Below are 19,160 nucleotides of genomic sequence, written 5' to 3' on the forward strand. Positions count from 1 at the left end.
GGAGAGGGGCTTCCACGATCACCACCAGTATATAGGAACTGGGCATGCCTCGCTTCCGCCACTCTACCCGTTTAGTATATATTCGCTCTGTGTAGTCCCGCCAACCAAATGGGGTGTTGTCTCGGTCAAAGAACTCCACCTTGGAGTCATTCGGCTTCAATATCTCTTCCGACTCCTCCGTCTCCTCTTATTATTCCTGTCTCGCCCTTTTCTCCGGGCCAGGAGAGCCGGATCCTGAGTCTTGCGACCCGTCGTACGTCCCCCTGAAAGATATTTATGTGTTCCATTTGCAACCAAGAACATTGTTGGGACAGTCACATGCAGATGCCTGGTTTGCCAGGCTTCACCTAGCTATCAGCTAGCTCTCAGTTTGTTTGTAGAGAATTCGATCCTTTCTTCTCTCTCGCTTTCTTTTCTCTCTTTGCTCACTAGTAGCCAGATCAAACATGGCCTCATTTAATCTCCCCCCAGAGCTACTGGCGATCATCACGTCCCTGTTGGACATGGAAACCCTCAAGGCCCTGAGGCTAACAAACCACAGGCTATGCGCTTTCGCAACAAAGAATCTGTTCTCCACGGTCTCACTGTACACCGATGATAAAAGCTGTGAGGCTTTCCAGTCCATCACAGCACATCCGCAGCTGAAAGAACTCGTGCGCAAACTTCGCCTCAATACTATCGAGGTCGACTATGTAAATGAGATATCAAAATGAGATGCAACGGTATGCACTGTCATGCAGTCAACGTTTGGCTAACACGCAGCACATTAGGATTCCGATGGAGACCACGATGAACATAAGCCACCTTTTAAATGGAAGGAGCTTCTACCTATGCTTCCAAAAATTCCGAATCTCGAAAGTGTCGTGCTACGCTTCGACAAAAACTGCACGATAAGCGACTATCATCATACGGCACCCCAGTCATACCGTTACCGAGAAACCATCATAGAATGGCTGGGTACGGGGCTGGTGTCTTTAAAGCGACCATTGAAAGAACTAGGGATTCAGAATCAACAGAACGTGACACCATTGAGCACAGATTTCCAGCGAGCACTAAGAACGATGAGCTCCCTAAGACTGAATGTTGCGCATGAATGCAAACCTACGCTTCCTGTAGACGAAATTGAGGTTTGTACCTACTTCAGTCTGCGTGAAATCTATTTAGGTATAGTTGCACGTGCTAATTCGGCGAAATATCTGACAGAAAGAGGAAGTGCATGAATTCTACGCAGATATACTGCCATCAGTCTGGCTGAATCCCACGATGGGATCCCTCCGGAAGCTGTCTCTATACTCCAACTTTTACTGGGGATTTTACCCCAAACTCAGCCTCGAAGGGATTCACTGTCCAAATTTGCAGTCGCTCACTCTGGGACACTTCTCCTTTTTTGAAGACCAGCAGGTCGATTGGATTCTGTCGCACTCGTCAACACTTCAAGAACTTTACCTCGACGATTGTTCTATCTTATTCCGAGCGAGAATACAGGACAGCAAATACAAGCTTGACAACTGCCCGATACCGACATCTAAAATGGAGTTCCAAGCCGGTGATGTCAGGGGCGAGGCCTCGCTCTACCACAGGGGCGACGCCTGGCTCTACCATTATCCACGCCGATGGAATGACTATTTTGTCTCATTTGAGACAGGCCTTCCACACCTTCGTCGTTTTGTAATTGGTCACAATGGAGCATGGAGTCCAAAGACTGAGCTGGCTTTTGAGAAGGAACTGGAACTTGTGCCGGCATTGATGCATGACCGGTAAATGGAGTTTGATGGCGATACAAACCCTCCGTTTCATTCATCAAGGTGGCACGATACGAGGGAAGAGGATTGGCCACAATGTGATAAATGCGATCAAGCAGCAGCTATACTGCGGAGAGTTTGCTGTAGGAGATTACTACGTGGAGAATTTGGTAGAAATTCACCATTGGGGATGAATTGAAACCAACGATCTGAGTGAAAGCAAACCAAGACGATTCTGGATATCTTTATGGACGAACTATGAGCAGCTGCCCACTTCACACTTCCCGCCCCCTCACCAGCCTCAACATGCCCCCGCACCCATCAGCTCCCTCCCCCCGGATCATCCCCCAGTAGCCAATATGCCCATCCTCCCATGGGTCCCAACACCGGCTATCCCCAAGTACCTGCACCCAAGTACGGTCCTTGGCCTCCGCCTCCTCCTCATATGCCGACAATGCCCTTCCCTCCACCCGGATCCGGGTCCTCATCATCAGCCTTCCCTCCTCCGTGCCATCATCATCCTCCTCCTATGCCGCAGGGACAGAACTAGGGACAGAACCAGGGACAACGACAGGGGTATGGCATGCCCCCGGGTCAGTATCACTTCCCTCCTCCTTTTTCTGGGGGTCAGCAGGGAGGACCTTGCTGCGTTCTTCTCATTCTCAAAGGATTTCTATCAATGAAAGTTGGCGCCGCAGTTTTGACTTTACATATCCTGGATATTATGACTCTATATTAATCCACCGTGAATTTTTGAGATGTGTATCTATGAATATGTATTAATGCCCTCTCTTTCGATGTCAATAGGTATATGACTTCGGAAAGTCGGCACGTGAGCCGGAAGGTCAGAAAAAGTAAAAGCCGAACCAATCAAAAGGCGGTGAAAGCGGGTATGTGAAAGGGGGCTCACATCCCGGGGCTTACCCGCGGATAAGAGCTACCCCGGCCACCCCGCGCTGATATAATAGGGGACCAGCCCCTCGGCTGTTGAAGGCTGACCGATGCCAGAATGGAACCATCTTGGATTCGCGCGATCGCAACATTCGGCAGGTGGAAACGGGATTTTTGGCGGTTTGGCACGGTCGCGGTTTCCCCACATCCATGACCAGCCGAACGATATGCCGTCGCCCACGCTCTATATAGACCCTTAAAGGTCGCTCTGACTCTCTTGACTTCTTTTTCTTTACAACTCTCTTCAATCATACAAAATGTCTACCACACGCCAGTTCGACCCAACCTTTACCCCATCTGTCATCAATGGCATGGGCCCCAACACCCCCGAGCGTGCTCGCGTGGTCTTGGGTTCTCTGATCAAGCACATCCACGAGTTCGCTCGTGAGGTTGAACTGACCTCCGCCGAGTGGATGCTCGGCGTTGAGTTCATCAACTCTATCGGTCAGATCAGCACCCCGATCCGCAACGAAGGCCACCGCATCTGTGACGTGATCGGCCTCGAGTCGTAAGTTTCACATCTCACTTCACTTTTTATTTTTGTTCCAAAAATAAAATTGAAGAAAACCCAGAAAAAAAGTGAAAGCTAATTGATTTCATTAGTCTTGTTGATGAGATCGCCAACAAGATCGTCACCGAGGACGGCGTCTCCCCTACTTCCAACGTCATTCTCGGCCCGTTCTGGTCCCCCAACGCCCCCTTCCGCGCCCTCGGCGACAGCATCATCCAGGATCCCAAGCCTAATGGCCGTGTCACTTTCATGCACGGCGCCATTAAGGACATGGAGACCGGCAAGCCGATCGTCGGCGCAGTCCTCGACATCTGGCAGGCCTCGGCCAACGGCCAATACGACTTCCAGGACCCGACCCAGTCCGATAACAATCTCCGCGGCAAGTTCCGCTCCAACGAGAAGGGAGAATTCAACTGGTACTGCTACCACCCCACTCCCTACTCCCTGCCGACCGACGGCCCCGCCGGTGTCCTTCTCAAGCTCATGGACCGATCGCCCATGCGTCCCGCTCACATCCACCTGATGATCACCCACCCCGAATACGCCACGGTCATCAACCAGATCTACCCCAGCGACGACCCCCACCTCGCCATCGACTCCGTCTTCGCTGTGAAGGATGATCTCGTTGTGGACTTCAAGCCCAAGACAAACGACCCCAAGGCGACCCTCGACTTGGAGTACAACGTCAAGATGGCACTCAAGAAGCACCACCCCAACCCCAACTCCGCTCCCCCCGTGTCTTCTTTTGAGCGTCACGCCAAGGCGGCCAAGGAGGCCCAGGGAAAGCTTTGAGCGGGTGGAAAACAGTTGCACATATTGGGACGGCGTTTTAACATGACTCATGTACATATAGCATTTACTTGAATTTTCACGAGATAGCCTCACGTTTACACGATTTATTTGTCTCTCCAGCTTCATCCCCCCACATTGACGTCGTGTAGAAGGCCCGTGCTACTACGTTAAACTTTCAAGGTTCGCACCCTGGTCAGCCCCGTCCAACTAGATCGCGTAGATCTCCCGCTATGCAGGCCAGATCTTAATCTGCATTTACCCGCCTGCATGCACACCCTGGCCCCGGAATCCGGGGTCAGCGCATCTTGACTAGTAGGATTTAACGTCGACTTGGCCGCTAAACATTCTCCCGCTAATCACGATGTGGAGGCGGTCACTACACCCTTCTTACAAGGACCAAGCGTCTTATATATAACTAGTGCAGTTTCAAATCTCACAATAGTCCAGGCTAATGGAGACTCACGAATGTTCAGCCTTCTATGCTCCATGAGACGATACTATCAGGCGTAAAGCACATGAAAAATAAGTCGTTCATTCTCTAATAACAACCGAGAAGGAACCAACTATACTCCTATACAACCATCTAGAACGTCCTCCGCGGATGTCCTGATGGATCAGGCCGCCAAGAAATATCAATTTCCTCCTCGGATGGTTCGCGGTAGGCCGTAGAGGATTGGGGCTTTACGTGGCGAAGGCGTTCTTCGTTGATGATATTCGTTTTATCGATGGCCTCCTTATAATCCCGGGCTGTAGTTGGTGTTAGAATTTCTGAAAAGGGTAAATTTAAGACATATGTGTCAAATGGTTTAAGGTAAGCTGCGTACTCATTCTTTCGTCAATGTCGGAGGACCCGGGCTGAACAGGGTCTTTCATCTCTGGGGCGTCATTTGGCTGGTGTTCGGGGTTGGGGCTTTTGGGTTGGGAGCGTTCGGCCATTCTGACGGCTGAAATTATTGAACCTTAGATATAGAATATGGATTCAGCAATTTACAATGGTGGAGGCGCGGATATTTGCTAGTTTTGGAGATGTGTCCATTAGTTTTATGCCACGAGTATTCTACTTCGTCATCATGACTATTCATGACATTTTGTAGGTCGCCCACATGCACGTCGCCTCTCGGCAGGCAATTGTTAGAAATAAAAATTCATTCATCGGCTAGAGTTGATGTTATAATGTGCTCGTGATATTAAGTCTAAGGTAGGTTAAACAGACTGTAGTCGATGTTGGAAACCTTGCAACAAAACAAAGACCAATATCCAAGTTTGGGGGGTTCCATCTGGGATTTGCCTCGGATGAAATTCGATCATGATTGGCCACCCGTGACTAGTTCATCAACTACGTCTACTTGTTTAGGGATGCTCTGGGTTCGTCTGTGTACGAGAAGCAGTTGCATCGCAGAGAAATTCGCTTGCCGCAACCCGAAATCAATTGTTTTCTTTAGAACGAGGTTGGCCATGATAAAAAATTGATTTGTCTGGTTGCCATCGACGTCTGCTTTTCAGTAGGCGAGTAGTGACATTTGGAGTCACAGAAAAGCCGAGACAGAGTCACACGGTATCAATGACAGAGATTCGGTTTGGATAGGAGAGTGCTTCAAATTTGGCACCTAAGTTCTTTCTCAATGTCAGCGTCGGATGTTGAATTGCTACCTCAAGCCTTTTGGTCAGGGTTAGGCTTGGTGGATTTGAAACGCCCATTCGGATCCCTGCTGAAGTGATGTCAAAGTCCATAGGCCATGCAAGAACCAGGTTGAGAAGGATAAAGAGAAGGTGGAAATGTCATGCCCTGACCCAAGATTTATAAAGTCTGAGGCATACTGCGAAATTTCAGCTCCCTTCGTCCAAGTCGAACGAGATCGGCATTCAACAGAGTTTCCTTGTCGAATCCATCCATGACTTGGTTTAGCACTGCCGCTACGAGCTCACTCCGTTGTATAGTCGGAAGGGGCCGCCCGAAGAAATTGACTATATGAAAAAGGTTGGCGACCAAAGCCCTTGACCAAGTCGACGAGTTAGCAATCACGCCGGGCCGAGCGATGCAAACCTCGACTCCTTCTTTCTCGGTAGGAAATTTGAGCACTATGAGCTCCGTGTTGCACTAGTTTAGCAAAAGAAACATTAGCGTAAGACCCAGAACATATCACAGGGTCCCAATTAACTACTCGCATAATATTGTAATCTGGCATGATTACTGGCTTCTTTGTTGGGTCTCGAGTTATTCCTTCCGCACTCAAGTACATGAAGCGAAAGGGACGTGCCGGTGCAGCCTCGTACATGGCCTCGAATCCGAGCTTTGTGCAGTCCTGGCATAAACGCTTGAGTTCGACCTTACTGGTGCGTAAGGCTGTGATGGGGACAGTCCTACAGGTACCGACGAAGTCTTGTAATTAGTCTTGATACGGCAATGAGGGTGCTGCTTGAAACATACCAAATACAAGCGTCGGCGCCAGTAAACTCGGCCTTCACATCGTCAGGGTATTCACCATAGTCGCGAATAATAATGCTCTTCAACTTCGATAAGTCGATACTTTCGTCGAGCTGCACGGGCTGGTGAGCTAAAGCAACGACCTGGTTGATCTCGCGGATTTGCAGGCTTTGTCTCACGAGCTCATTGCCCAAAAGGCCGGTCGCGCCGGCTATGATGAGCTTCATCGTTGTTCCGAGGTCTGTTGCTAGCGTAGAAGGGATATGTGGCTGCGGGGCAGGGAAGAAGTTTGGTGGTTTGTTGGAAGATTGGGAGTTGGGATAAGTGTCGAGATTTGGGCACCGCAATGGTTAAAAGCCGATAGTGGCTTCCCCAGAATATGACTTCGCTCCTTCCCTACATAACTACGGTATGCTGTCTCTCTCATACTGAGCATTAACCTTCACGCTATTCCACTCTTGACAACTCCCGAGGTCTCTATATGCGGATCCACCTGCAGACCATCGGCCCACAGGAACCCGAACGCCTATTTGCCGGCCCCACTTTCCGCTACATCTCAAAGTCGGTATGTTTGTCAGATTTTCGGGTGACATAAGGAACGTGATGGAGGCTAGAAGGGCTATTTCCCGCAGTATGTGTCAGAGACAAGTCACGCAGAAAGAAGTGGGACTTTATACACATATGTAACTCAACTGGCGTACGCTAAGTGTGCCCCGAATCCCAACAACAATCGCTAATACAACTACCTTAGACTGAATATGCATTTGCAAGAACATCCTTTTTGGACAGCGTAGACTTTTGTAGCAATACGAGAAAGAAGTTTATTATAGCCAATGGATATATTTTGTTGGGCCAGCATGCAACTTCCTCGACTGGGATCATAAATGTTTCCACAACTTTGGAAAACAGTGCCTGCAAAACGAAACCGGAAGCTTCGGCCAGCGAAGAAGCAAACGATGGTTGGCTAGCAGGGTTTCCAGCACGTAGCGCTCAACCTATTATCCGATACCTCTAAAAGAACTTGGGCCGTGTAAGGTCCGATAGGCAACAGTATTAAGATAAATCGTTAACGTTCAGAAGATTATCGAGGAAGATAAGCACGTATTATCTAAAGGACTTCTTTATTAACACTATACCCGAGACTCCCTATGTAGGGTCTTATAATATCCGAGAATATGATAATACCCGGGATGATAGCTATGACGGTAATACACATCATGATGCGGGGGAATGAACCTTGTTAGGTATCGATCGGAAATGTACCTGAGTCGTCGGCTATCCACCCTTTCGGATACCTGCAAGACCCCGCGACAGCAACATGTTACCCCACACACGGGCCATATTTACGCACAGTGCTTCGTGGTCCTCTAAATCTAAACTCGCAATATATACACTGAATATTAGTTCTACGTTCTACGTTCTATTTGACTCTAAGCTAGGCTGAATCCAATCATTGGAAAATCATTATAGATACGTCTGGATAGGCTATTTTGCCTATCTCTGGAAAAGTAAAGGCTCTGAAGTGAAGGCTAATCTGATTGAATGAGCATTCTTTTTAGGTTTGAATACAATTCCGCATTTGGTATTGAATCAACCTAAACAGATAGAGTCCACTCCGTAGTAGCTATAAATAATGACTCTTACCGTGAGTTCTAGTAGCCAAAAAGTCTTTGGAACACCACCAAGGATTCCTTTTTGTAGAGTATTTGGAATTTATACGTTATTGCTCCAATGCTTAGCAAATCGCTGCTCCTATCGACTTGCCTCTCGTTGGCCTTGCAATGTAGTGCGCTAACACCCTCTGCAACTGGCTTGTCTTATGTTGTTCCGCCTCCTGCCGCAGATGGGGGAATGGCATGGAAGGCAGCCAATTTGCGTGCACAAGGGCTGGTTGCCCAAATGACATTGCAAGAGAAGGTTGATCTTGTTACTGGCCAAGAAGGTCTCTGTGCAGGTCAAACAGGCAACGTCACACGGCTTGGAATTCCAACTATGTGTTTTCAGGACGGCCCTGCAGGACCTCGACCTGGAAGCATACAATTTCCTTCCGGTGTGACTACAGCTGCTACCTGGGATGTGGATTTGATTTACGCGCGTTCCTTGGCTATTGGTAAAGAATTCTACGATCTGGGCATCCACGTGGCTATGGCTATCATTACTGGTGAGTGCGACATGTACTACCCTCACCCGGACCCTTCACTCCTCCTCGGTTGTAATGCCAGTCGCTAACTTCTCAAGGGGGGCCGCTTGGCCGTTCTCCCAAAGGCGGTCGGAACTGGGAAGGATGGTAGGTGACGATTGTCAGTGATATCTTCTTAAGCTGATGTTTTATGGTAGGTATGCCGATCCGTATGGTACCGGAATTGCATCGTGGCATGGCGTTAGGGGCCTGCGAGACTCGGGCGTTCAGGTACTAGCAAAGCATTACATTGGATATGAACAGGAGACTTTCAGGTATTGTTCTCAGAGTTCTCCCGCTTATAGTTTGTAGCACTAAGACCACCAAGGAACCCATACAATTTCACAGAACCATATAGCATCTACGCTGCATCTGAACAGGTTCCCATATCCAGCAACATCGATGATAAGACAACTCACGAGATATACCTCTGGTCATTTGCTGAGGCTATTCGTGCTGGTGTGACACACATCATGTGCGGATACAATTCTGTCAATGGCACTCATTCGTGTGCCAATTCCGAGTCTAACAACAAGATGCTGAAGACCGAATTAAATTTCCAGGGGGCACTCATCAGTGATTGGGGAGGTGAGTAAATTCTGGTACCCTGAGAAAAAGAAACTTACTTACCCGATTAAGCCACCTGGGGAACCCAGGCATTTGTTGAAGGCGGGCTCGACGCTAATATGCCAGGCTTGGGCTTTGGTGGAATTCTAGGGCCATTCTACGACAAGGATCTCTACAAAATGGTCCAGAATGGAACGATCAAAAAAACTCGTTTAGATGATATGGTTACCAGAATGATTGTTCCGCTTATCGTGACGGGTCAGATCGACAAACCTCTTCCATCCACTGTGACTACAATTCCAGGGATGATAAACCGGCCACTTACTATATCTGCTGAGGTTGATGGACAGAAACTATCAGCCGTTGAGATAGCTCGAAAGATCTCTGCTGATGGAACCGTTTTGCTGAAGAATACTGGCTCATTACCTCTCCGGAGTCCTCGAATCATCGCAATCATTGGCCAAGATGCGGGCCCGAATCCTCTTGGTATTCAGGGGTGTGGTAAATTATACCGTGACTGTGGAATTCTACAGAATAATGGAACACTTAGCCTTGGTGGCGGATCCGGATACACCTGGGCAAACAACCTGATTACACCCCTGGATGCAATCCAAGCCAAAGCGCGAGAAACCAATGCTTTCCTTCAATATGTCATTGATAATACTGCCGAGAGTCTGATATACGATACTCTGGCTGGCGGTGGGCTGTCGGTATCTCCTCCAGATGTTTGCCTCGTCTTCGCAGACAGATATCAACGGGAAAACATGGATCGCAACGATCTTAACCTGAACATCGGAAACTGGACACGCTCGGAAGACATTATTCTAGAAACGGCAGCCAATTGCAACAACACGATTGTGGTGCTTCACGTTGGTGGGCCAGTGATCATGGAAGCCTGGATCGACAACCCCAATGTAACGGCTGTGCTTGCTCCTCTTTACCCTGGCGAGCAAACAGGCCCTGGCTTGGTTGATATTCTCTGGGGCCATGTTTCTCCGAATGCGAAGTTGCCCTTTACAGGTAAGAGTCTCATCAAACCCCGCTACGTGCACATTTCATCTGACCAGATATAGTGGGTAAAAGCGAGTCGGATTATCCTCCAAACACCATATCACAAGAGCACAGTATTACGCCTCAGGCAGACTTCACTGAAAAGCTGAAGATTGATTACAGGTGGTTCGATACATACAACATTACGCCTCGCTTTGGTTAGTCAAATTTCTAATATGGGTTGGAATGACATGCCTATTGTACTGACTGCGTAGAATTTGGCTTTGGTCTATCTTACACTGCATTCAAGTACTCCAACATCGACATCGATTTGAAGGAATCTTCGGATAAATACGCTATCCAAACTACCAACGAAGAGTTCGTCGGCCAGACCGCTGGCCAATCTATTTATGACGTTATCGCTACGGTGACAGCTGACATCACTAATACTGGAAAGCATACTGGCTCCGAGGTAGCTCAACTGGTAAGCTTAGAGCCCCCTTTAACTCAAGCTGAGATGCTCATCACTTTGCAGTACGTGGAGTTCCCTGCGAACGAAGAGGAACCCCCGAAGCTCCTTCGAGGTTTCACCAAGATCAAGAACATGGAGCCTGGCCATCGCCGGAAGGCATCATTCCCGTAAGAATAACTTCAGATATACGTGATATTGAGCTAACTTGTATGTTATAGTGTCCGCCGGAAGGATGTTATGATCTGGGACGTTACAGAGCAGAAATGGCGATTCCCGAAAGATGAATCTGTTAAATTCTATGTCGGCGCTTCCTCGCGCAACCTGGCCCTGGTGAGTCTATCCCCATCATCTGAAGGTAACTTGGCTAATTTTGTTTAGGAAATTACACACAGTCTGAAGCCGTGATTCGCGACCGATATTTTGGTCATCTGGCGTGTGGTTCATACATAGTGTGTTGTTAATGCACATGATTTTCTCTCACCTCTTATCTTTGAGCAAGAATGGACCCCTTTTTTCTTTCAAATTTAAATCTCGTTCCTAGTGTGAAGTCTGAATCATTTAGGGACTTCATATCATGATGTGTGAGCATCGTGAGGGACTTCGCAGGTAGCTCCAACATAATATATGTTACATACGCAGCGGTATAGGTGCCATCAACAATAGTGTGTCGAGTCTGCTGGGAGGCCCAAAGCAAGGTGAGAAAGGTAAACCATACAACGCCTCGCGGCCCAGGATGGTCCAGGCCGTGCTGGACTTCGCCGAGGCGTCACAACGGTTTCGCAGTCGCGCGCCGCGAGAGCAGCCTAAACAATGGGAGCGGCAATTGGGCGACGGCAGGCCTTGAAGTTCGTCTTCAGGAAGTGGAGCACTTCACATGTACGTACAGGGATATATATAGTCTTGGGCTCTACTATGTAGGGACCAAAGGAAAGGAGGGAGAGAGTTGATTCCTACAGGAAGAGCGAGCTTCTAACTATCTATCTGGGAGCAAACGAGGGGTTGATGCCTGAGGCATCAACTGGGCCTAAGGCCACAACACCATATAGTCGTAGTAGCCTGCTTTTCATTGCGAGGAGGGTAAATGACACACACACACACACACACACACACACACTTTCTTGTATAGGGAATCCACACACATGCTGATATTGAATTTTAGCGGGATCGAGATTGCGAGCAATACTCCAGAATGCCTCCGACCTCCCGTGGGGTATCTAGACGGACTAAGCTATGGAATTACGTACAAAAGAGTCCGATCGTAGAATGTCACTCGTGCATAAAATGCATATGTAATAGACTGCTTGTTGGCTCGACCCGTGTATTACCCGAAAAGTTGCTAGCCTAAAGAGCGCCACATAGATAAGATCCCGGGTACAAAGTTCGTGCTTCGAGATGAAGTCTGGGGGAGTCGGTCGGTAGATATTCGGAGGTAGTAACAGGAATCACCCGCGTCCACTAAGTTTTTCCAGAATATTCTTCCTTCCTCCTAGCGCAGTGCCTAGGTGACATTCTACCAGAAGAGACGGTGGAGGAATTATGCGTCCGCTTGTCCGTTTGTTGTGTGATGTGTGACAGTATGACCGTAGGTCATAAAAAATTGCTGCATAGTTTGACGCTTGAGTTTTCACGAGTCTCCGAAAACGGGTACATGATGTCACTGCAGCTGAGGTGGTGACACCTCATCAACCTAACCGAGTGGAGCTCTGCTGGAGACTGGCCAATCGTGGCAAATAATATCATTTAGCTGAGCAGTTCAACTGAAGCTGAGAATTGGCTTGTGGCTGAGGCGGGGTCGGTTCTTTCCACGGACAGATATAAACAAGCAGTTCGTCCGGGTGTTCTGATTCTGATTCTTATATAAACCATCAAATCTTGCCTCTATCTTGCCTCTATCTTGCTACCACCTTTCAAATACAGAAATACCTCGTTTTCCAAACCCATATCCAGGATGTCTGTTCTACCTATTAACTCGTAAGTCCCTTCCAAAACCTTGCACTCTACCGTTCGGCATTGACGAGAGGATGACAGCTACGACGAGTTCAATAAGATCATCAATAGCGACCATCCCGTTGTGATTGATTTCTGGGCGGTATGGTGCGGACCTTGCAGAGCGATCGCTCCTCATGTTGAAAAATGGGCAGAATCGGAAGAAACCCCGGTCAAGTTCTACAAGGTTGACGTCGATGCACAAGAAGAAATTGCCCAGGAATGTAACATAAGAGCGATGCCAACTTTTATGTCCTTCAAAAATGGTCAAAAACTTGGAGAGTATGTTGGGGCGAACCCATCCGGATTCGACCATCTTGTTAAAGCTGCGGCTGCTCTTTAAATTACAAGACTGATGGCATTGTCTCTGTCGGTTTGGACAGAAAGGGGGCATACTGATTGTATTTAAATTTGTTGTGGTCATTGTGGAGCCCACAACAGAGTGCAAAGCTGCATATATGAGTACATTATGTCGTTCTAGGCCCTTATAACACCCTTTTGTGCTGAACTCAAGCAACCTTGCTCGCAAAGGTAGAGGATTCTTTGAAATTTTCATATTCATTTTTTGGAATTTGAAAAAAATCCTATGTTAAAATACCGAGAATGTCTCTTCACCAAAGAGGACTTTTATTGACTATGTACTTGACAAATCACAAGATTGACCGTGCGTAAGGATATAATAACGAGGTTTCAACCTGTGAAGATTAGATCTCGTTTTTCTTGCCATACTTGTTTCCACGGAAAATTTATCACTCACATAAGATGGACTTAATTGATCGACTGATGTCACACCCAACAATGCCATGGTAGTCTCAATCTCATGCTTCAAAATTCGAATAGCCTTGCTTGCTCCAGCCTCGCCGAATACGAGAGAGTACAAGAATGGTCTTCCAAGGCCAACGCCCTTCGCGCCGAGTGCAACAGCCTTGACTACATCCGAGCCTCGGGTAACACCCCCATCGACGATGACCTCACATTTGTCAAAGACCTCGGGACAATGATTTCGAATGGACAAAAGAGTGTCCACGGCAGATGGTGCTCCATCCAATTGACGGCCACCATGATTAGAAAGCCATGGGTGGACTCCGTATTCCATGCATAACAGTGCGTCTTCCCAACATTGAATACCCTTGATAGCAATGGGTAGACTTGTCATTTTCCGGAGCCACTCGATGGAAGATTTCCAATCAAAACTCGACCAGACGGGCCTGTAGATATGTCAGTTTCAGGAAGATTCCACACATGGGCCAGAAAGTATTTACGGCCGCTGCACAGTTGGCTCTTTTGAAAAGCTTTCTGCGGTATCCAAGTCGTCCTCTTCATCTTGCTCTGTATCCAAAGATGCAACCCGTAGATCCCGCTCTCGCTTTCCAGCTCGAATTGCATCAACGGTCAATGCGAACCCTTTGTACCCTAGCCTGACAGCTTCCTTGATTTGCTTTTCAGTGATTTTCAAGTCAGTCATGGCATATATTTGCCAGTATAACGTTTGATCTGGTGCACGCGCAGTGGCCATATCTTGCTGAGAAATGGCCGAGTTGTTACAAACCCAATGTAGGATTCCATGGCGAGCAGCAGCTTTGACTAAACACAGGTCGCCCTTGGTGTTGGCTAGCTTTGCACCCCCTGCTGGGCAAATAAAGAAAGGGGCTGAAAGCTTAGTGCCCAAGAGAGTGCATGAGATGTCAACACTCTCAATTCGTCGTAGAACACGCGGGCGGAAACGAATTGCTTTCCAGCTATCGCGATTCCAGTTGGAGGCATACTCATCCTCAGCACCGGATTTCAGGACTATCATGGCTTGTCAGACATGGAACATTCCAATTAATTGATGGGGCAGTGCTTACATGCAAATGAACTGGCGGGAAGACTCTTTGCAGCAGCATGTTCGAAGTCTGAAAGACTAATCACAAATGATAGCTTAGGCTTTGGTCGAGGTGATTGAATTACTCCCTCTGCATGACTGGTGCTGGACAAGTCTTGCGTGACGGTGCCTAAGTTCTTTCTTTGATTTTAATTAGCAGGGCTGTTGCCATTTAGTGCGTCAGAGAGGGGATATATATACTCTGGGCCAAGGTTCTGATCGATAATCTCCGCCTGATGAAAGGATTCAAATGCTTGAGTAGCATCACGACCTGCATGCGCAAGAATGATACTGGCTCCTCCAGGGTGTTCCTTGAGAAACTCCGTAACATCATAAACATTCTCGTTGATGATCACCCAACAACTATTGATGGTGGTATGTTTTCCAACCTCGGATCTGCTCAGTATCTGTATTAGAGGATGCTTATGAGTTAAACAGGGCAATGGGACCTGTGTGCTTACCTATTCAGCGTCATTATGAATGAGATGAGTCGATGAAGAATATCCCTTGGTATGCGAATTTGTACAGTATTTACCCAAGGTTCAGCCAACAGCAAAAAAGTAACATTAAGCAATTTTTTTGATTCGATATATCAAAGGTTCCAAGCTTTCAATTGAAGTATTTGCTTATCAATCGTGAATGTATACTTTCCTCCCCATAGCCTTGCAAGTATCCGGAATCCAGCGATCTCGGCTACGGGCCTCAGCTTATCCGGCAATGTTCCTTTACAGCCGAACCACAGCACGGAGTGACTCGTAACATCCAATTTCAGTTCAAGTTGTTTCTTTCCTCCTGTCAACACATTGGACCACTTTCGATAATATCGGTGCTTTTGCAATTACCATGTCAGCCAATCGCATGGATGCCGTCTTTGCTAAAATCGCGCAAGAGACTTCAAAATTTCAACTCGGCGACGAGGAGGTATGCGAATTGACTTACTCTCAATTCCTTCTAGTCGCATTGTTAATAACATGCAATTTTATTTCAATAGATTTGGCGCAAGCTATATGACCCTTTCTATCCTGAGCCACCACAGACTGTAACGGTCATCCGCGATGAGCGATATGGACCTTCGGATAGAAATCTCTTGGATGTATTTGTGCCACATGGAAATGAATCCAACAGACCGGTCATGATGTATGTTCACGGAGGAGGATTCTTTTCCGGAGATAAATTGTGGACCGAGCAGGTATATTCCAACATCGGGTGGTTTTTCGCTCAACGGGGCATCATCACTGTGGTGATAAATCATCGTCTTGTGCCACACGTGCAGTACCCCGGAGGTGCAGATGATGTACAATTGGCACGTGAATGGATTTTCAATCATATCTCGTCCACTAGGTACGGTTGTGGCTCGGTCGACAAGGTTATCCTGTTTGGTCATTCATCTGGCGGTGCGCATATCGCGATGAACCTTTATGCCGCTGGTAAGAAAAACTGTCATTTTCTCATATCGCCTTTTGATACTGTGCTAAACTAAAAAGGAGATCCAGATCGCGCATCTGAGTTGCCGATTTCCCCCCAGTGGCCGGAGTAATGTATCTTAGTGTACCATTTTGGTATGATCGGACCAAGCCAGTACGCCAAAAGACCATTAGGTCGTATTATGGATCTGATTCTGAAGGCGTCTGGGGGGTAACGTGAATCCATTTTCTGGACCGCGTGTCCAATTAATTCAAGTTGCTGACGCTTATTGATAGCCTAAATCTGCTTTTGGATTATTTCAAAGATTACCCGACAACTCACCCCTACTGTAAGTGTTGCGATCCTCTTTTGATAATATCCAGTTAATAAAAACTGACTATTGTACAGAAACTCTCAGAAGATACCCGTGTACTTGGGATCTGTTGAGTGGGAAGTGTAAGTACAGGGCTATCCACTCTAAACCATGAACAGAACTCTTTCGCTTATAATCATATCAATGCTAGGCCAGAAACAATTGACGCAACCCTGAAGTTTTTCAATGCATACAGATTACGAAGCCAACCTTCTGGAACACTGCCTGTGTTTCATGTGCTGAAAAGGCACAACCATCTAAGGTGAAATTTAATTCTACCTAATTATCTTACCAAGTTACAGCCACTAACATTCTCCTCTACTGCAGCAATATTTTGTCAATTGGGACAGAGGACACCGTGCAAGGTGACCATTTGTTAAGCTTTATTCAGTCATGTGTGGAGTTACAGGGAGGAAGTAGTAAGTTCCCAGCCGCAAAACCTCCTTTGTGACTAGATGCACTAACTAAAATAAAAGAAAGGCCGAAAGAACGACTATAGCGAGCAGAAATCGGCACTAGATGGCAGATGATGCGAGGGCATCGAGTGTGTAGCCTATCACTCAGATACATTTAGATAAATCAATCAATCCTCTTCGCTTTCTTCCTCTTCCTTTGACATACGGTCAACACTCTCAATAATTTTTATCATCTTCCCTCTAACTGGATAAAGCAAAAGCCCGGTAACTATTAGTGTTAGGAAAGGCTATATAGAAGAAGTATTCTTTTGTTTTTCTTTATCCGTCGTCTGTCACAAACCTTGGCACTCCACCGAATATACGATATCCCTGATTTGACTCTTACGGCTAACGGACAATCAGCTGGTACAGGATGAAGTGAATACACCTTGATTGATCTACATATATTCCGTCCGAATCTGATTCCATTATCTCCACTCAAAAAGAAAAAAAAATTGAAAGGACTGACATCTTGACAACATTGAATAACAAATAATATTAATCCCTGTGAATACTTTGGGTATCACCATAGCTTAAATCGGATACCGGAAGGACTTCAACTGGAAGTCAGTGAAGTCGGCAAACTCTTCGTTCTCCGTAGCATCGGCCGGGTCTAACAAGTAGCAGATTAGCCAGACTGTTATCTGGATTGATAAGAGCTATATGTGGTGGTTTATTACCTCGTGGCTGAGAGGAAATTTCCTTCTCTCTCTTTTGGTTCCAGGTGTGATGAATCCAGCCGTAAATTCCAATCAAAACCGCGGTGATAATAAAAAACGCAAGCATAGTATATTTTGCCGTCTGGAAAAATTCATGTTAACTTAATCCAAGATCAAAATGATTTAGTGTTGGTTTCCTCACATAGTAATTTGGTGCATCATGGGCCCTGTAGGTTTGGGGGCCAATGATGTTGCCAACAGCATATCCCAATTGATAGACACAGCCGAAAGCGAACTTTTTGGTCGAGCCAGCCACACCTGCGGTTAAGAACGTGATAATGAAAAGAATGCAGATTGGAACTGTCACTGTCAGTATATTTCTGCCGGGTAGTGGAGCTTCGAAGAATGGGAGTACGAACATTGATATACCAGGACATATCCACCATACCGAGCATTATTATTCTCGCTCGGAATCCCAAGCATCATAGAGCAGCCGATACAGGCAAGAAGAAGTGTGCATATACCAGCAAAGGTACGATTGGTCCATTTGGCAAGGAAAAGAGCAAGGAAGGTTCCAACGACTTGAGCCGCACCGGAGCCCATATTCAAAAGCTGGGTGGTAGGCACATCATAGCCAAAGCCATCCACAATAGTTGGGCCTATGTGAAAGGTCAGTTCAGTATAGTTGGTTGGGTATAACATAAGAGCGAGAGACTGTTCCACATACCGAAGGCAGTCAAGCCACCGTTAGGCATTCCAGTCGAGACCAACATGAAAAATAGCAGGTATAGCCGAACGTCAAGCAGCGCCTCTCGAAGCTGAGGCCAGCTGAATTTCCACACTTCGGTACCTGTTTTATTTTCTCGAACGCGTTCGAGGGCAATGATCTTTTCTTCTTCGGTCAGCCACTTAGCATCTGTCGGAGACGCGGCAAGAAAAATAAACAGGAGAACCCCGGTCAAAAATGTCATGGCTCCATACAAAATGAAGAGACCTTGCCAGCGGAAGTTGCTAGCATGATACATACACCAGGCAAGGAAGCCACCGAAGACAGCTGCCCATCCGGATGTAGTGTACCACAGTGCGACTCGTGTGAGCTGTTCTTCCTTTGTATAGAAAGCGCCAGTGATGTAGATAGCCACAGGTACTGTTGAGACTTCAATAGCACCTAGAAAGAATCGTAATGCAGCTAGACTGGCAAAATCATGACAGACTGCATGCAGCGCAACAATAACTCCCCATATCATACACATAATAGCGAGATATTTCGACAGGTTGAACCGTTGCATGAGATATGTTGCCGGGATGTCACCCCCGAGATACCCAAAGCTAGAGAGATGTGTTTGTCAGTTCACATATTTTGCGCCCCTAATATTAAATGTTATCTTACTAAACAAGTGATCCGAGCCAGGAATACTGTGCAGATGAGAGATTGGTGTCTTCTTTGATACCCATAATCGCAGCAAATGACAGACTATTTTTATCCATGAGTTGAAGGCAGTATATGACGAAGATCATCGGCATAATTCGCATGTCGATCTTCCATCTGACCCGTATCGCCTCTGCTGAGTTGGGGTCAAAAGGAGCATGGCGATTGGCAAGCAAATTCAAGGCTTTGTCTCTGCTTGCCGTTTCAATGTATTTGCCAGAAAGTTGCTCCCCCGCCCCTTCAAGCTTGGTGTTTTCCATCTAGTATATCACCGTTAGCGACTTCCTACCATTTGTCTGAGGGATAGGAGTGTCTGATCCTTACCTTCATGGATTTCATATCGCACTCAGCCATGATGCCG

The 19,160-nt window shown here is 47.0% G+C and overlaps 9 protein-coding genes across 9 annotated transcripts; 5 read left to right on the forward strand and 4 right to left on the reverse strand.

Annotated features, from left to right (window-relative positions):
- Positions 1 to 446: 446 nt before the first annotated feature.
- On the forward strand, positions 447 to 1,761 carry N7471_008743 (uncharacterized protein; the record flags this gene model as incomplete). Its single annotated transcript, XM_057281462.1, has 3 exons — positions 447 to 692; positions 771 to 1,127; positions 1,204 to 1,761. The coding sequence occupies 3 exons, from the start codon at positions 447 to 449 to the stop codon at positions 1,759 to 1,761; spliced, it is 1,161 nt and encodes a 386-aa protein (XP_057135722.1).
- Positions 1,762 to 2,950: 1,189 nt separating this feature from the next.
- N7471_008744 (putative catechol dioxygenase) lies at positions 2,951 to 3,996 on the forward strand (the record flags this gene model as incomplete). Its single annotated transcript, XM_057281463.1, has 2 exons — positions 2,951 to 3,201; positions 3,297 to 3,996. 2 exons carry the CDS (start codon positions 2,951 to 2,953, stop codon positions 3,994 to 3,996), a joined length of 951 nt encoding a protein of 316 aa, XP_057135723.1.
- A 583-nt stretch (positions 3,997 to 4,579) lies between these two features.
- On the reverse strand, positions 4,580 to 4,932 carry N7471_008745 (uncharacterized protein; the record flags this gene model as incomplete). Its single annotated transcript, XM_057281464.1, has 2 exons — positions 4,580 to 4,743; positions 4,821 to 4,932. The coding sequence occupies 2 exons, from the start codon at positions 4,930 to 4,932 to the stop codon at positions 4,580 to 4,582; spliced, it is 276 nt and encodes a 91-aa protein (XP_057135724.1).
- An 862-nt stretch (positions 4,933 to 5,794) lies between these two features.
- N7471_008746 (uncharacterized protein) lies at positions 5,795 to 6,648 on the reverse strand (the record flags this gene model as incomplete). Its single annotated transcript, XM_057281465.1, has 3 exons — positions 5,795 to 6,094; positions 6,159 to 6,357; positions 6,425 to 6,648. The coding sequence occupies 3 exons, from the start codon at positions 6,646 to 6,648 to the stop codon at positions 5,795 to 5,797; spliced, it is 723 nt and encodes a 240-aa protein (XP_057135725.1).
- Positions 6,649 to 8,152: 1,504 nt separating this feature from the next.
- On the forward strand, positions 8,153 to 11,034 carry N7471_008747 (beta-glucosidase; the record flags this gene model as incomplete). The annotated part of the gene is made up of 10 exons (XM_057281466.1): positions 8,153 to 8,582; positions 8,660 to 8,708; positions 8,759 to 8,875; positions 8,959 to 9,188; positions 9,240 to 10,187; positions 10,241 to 10,375; positions 10,433 to 10,641; positions 10,693 to 10,796; positions 10,848 to 10,959; positions 11,008 to 11,034. 10 exons carry the CDS (start codon positions 8,153 to 8,155, stop codon positions 11,032 to 11,034), a joined length of 2,361 nt encoding a protein of 786 aa, XP_057135726.1.
- Positions 11,035 to 12,577: 1,543 nt separating this feature from the next.
- On the forward strand, positions 12,578 to 12,958 carry N7471_008748 (thioredoxin family protein; the record flags this gene model as incomplete). The annotated part of the gene is made up of 2 exons (XM_057281467.1): positions 12,578 to 12,600; positions 12,658 to 12,958. 2 exons carry the CDS (start codon positions 12,578 to 12,580, stop codon positions 12,956 to 12,958), a joined length of 324 nt encoding a protein of 107 aa, XP_057135727.1.
- A 307-nt stretch (positions 12,959 to 13,265) lies between these two features.
- On the reverse strand, positions 13,266 to 14,954 carry N7471_008749 (uncharacterized protein; the record flags this gene model as incomplete). Its single annotated transcript, XM_057281468.1, has 6 exons — positions 13,266 to 13,310; positions 13,373 to 13,823; positions 13,878 to 14,406; positions 14,463 to 14,620; positions 14,681 to 14,875; positions 14,941 to 14,954. The coding sequence occupies 6 exons, from the start codon at positions 14,952 to 14,954 to the stop codon at positions 13,266 to 13,268; spliced, it is 1,392 nt and encodes a 463-aa protein (XP_057135728.1).
- A 368-nt stretch (positions 14,955 to 15,322) lies between these two features.
- On the forward strand, positions 15,323 to 16,016 carry N7471_008750 (alpha/beta hydrolase; the record flags this gene model as incomplete). The annotated part of the gene is made up of 3 exons (XM_057281469.1): positions 15,323 to 15,400; positions 15,471 to 15,906; positions 15,973 to 16,016. 3 exons carry the CDS (start codon positions 15,323 to 15,325, stop codon positions 16,014 to 16,016), a joined length of 558 nt encoding a protein of 185 aa, XP_057135729.1.
- Positions 16,017 to 17,244: 1,228 nt separating this feature from the next.
- N7471_008751 (uncharacterized protein) lies at positions 17,245 to 19,153 on the reverse strand (the record flags this gene model as incomplete). Its single annotated transcript, XM_057281470.1, has 7 exons — positions 17,245 to 17,324; positions 17,392 to 17,512; positions 17,573 to 17,730; positions 17,790 to 18,029; positions 18,098 to 18,699; positions 18,761 to 19,059; positions 19,124 to 19,153. The coding sequence occupies 7 exons, from the start codon at positions 19,151 to 19,153 to the stop codon at positions 17,245 to 17,247; spliced, it is 1,530 nt and encodes a 509-aa protein (XP_057135730.1).
- Positions 19,154 to 19,160: the final 7 nt, after the last annotated feature.

This window comes from Penicillium samsonianum, assembly GCF_028829775.1.
Source record: "Penicillium samsonianum strain IBT 33392 chromosome Unknown utg000004l_segment0_segment0, whole genome shotgun sequence".
Taxonomy (NCBI): Eukaryota; Fungi; Ascomycota; class Eurotiomycetes; order Eurotiales; family Aspergillaceae; genus Penicillium; species Penicillium samsonianum.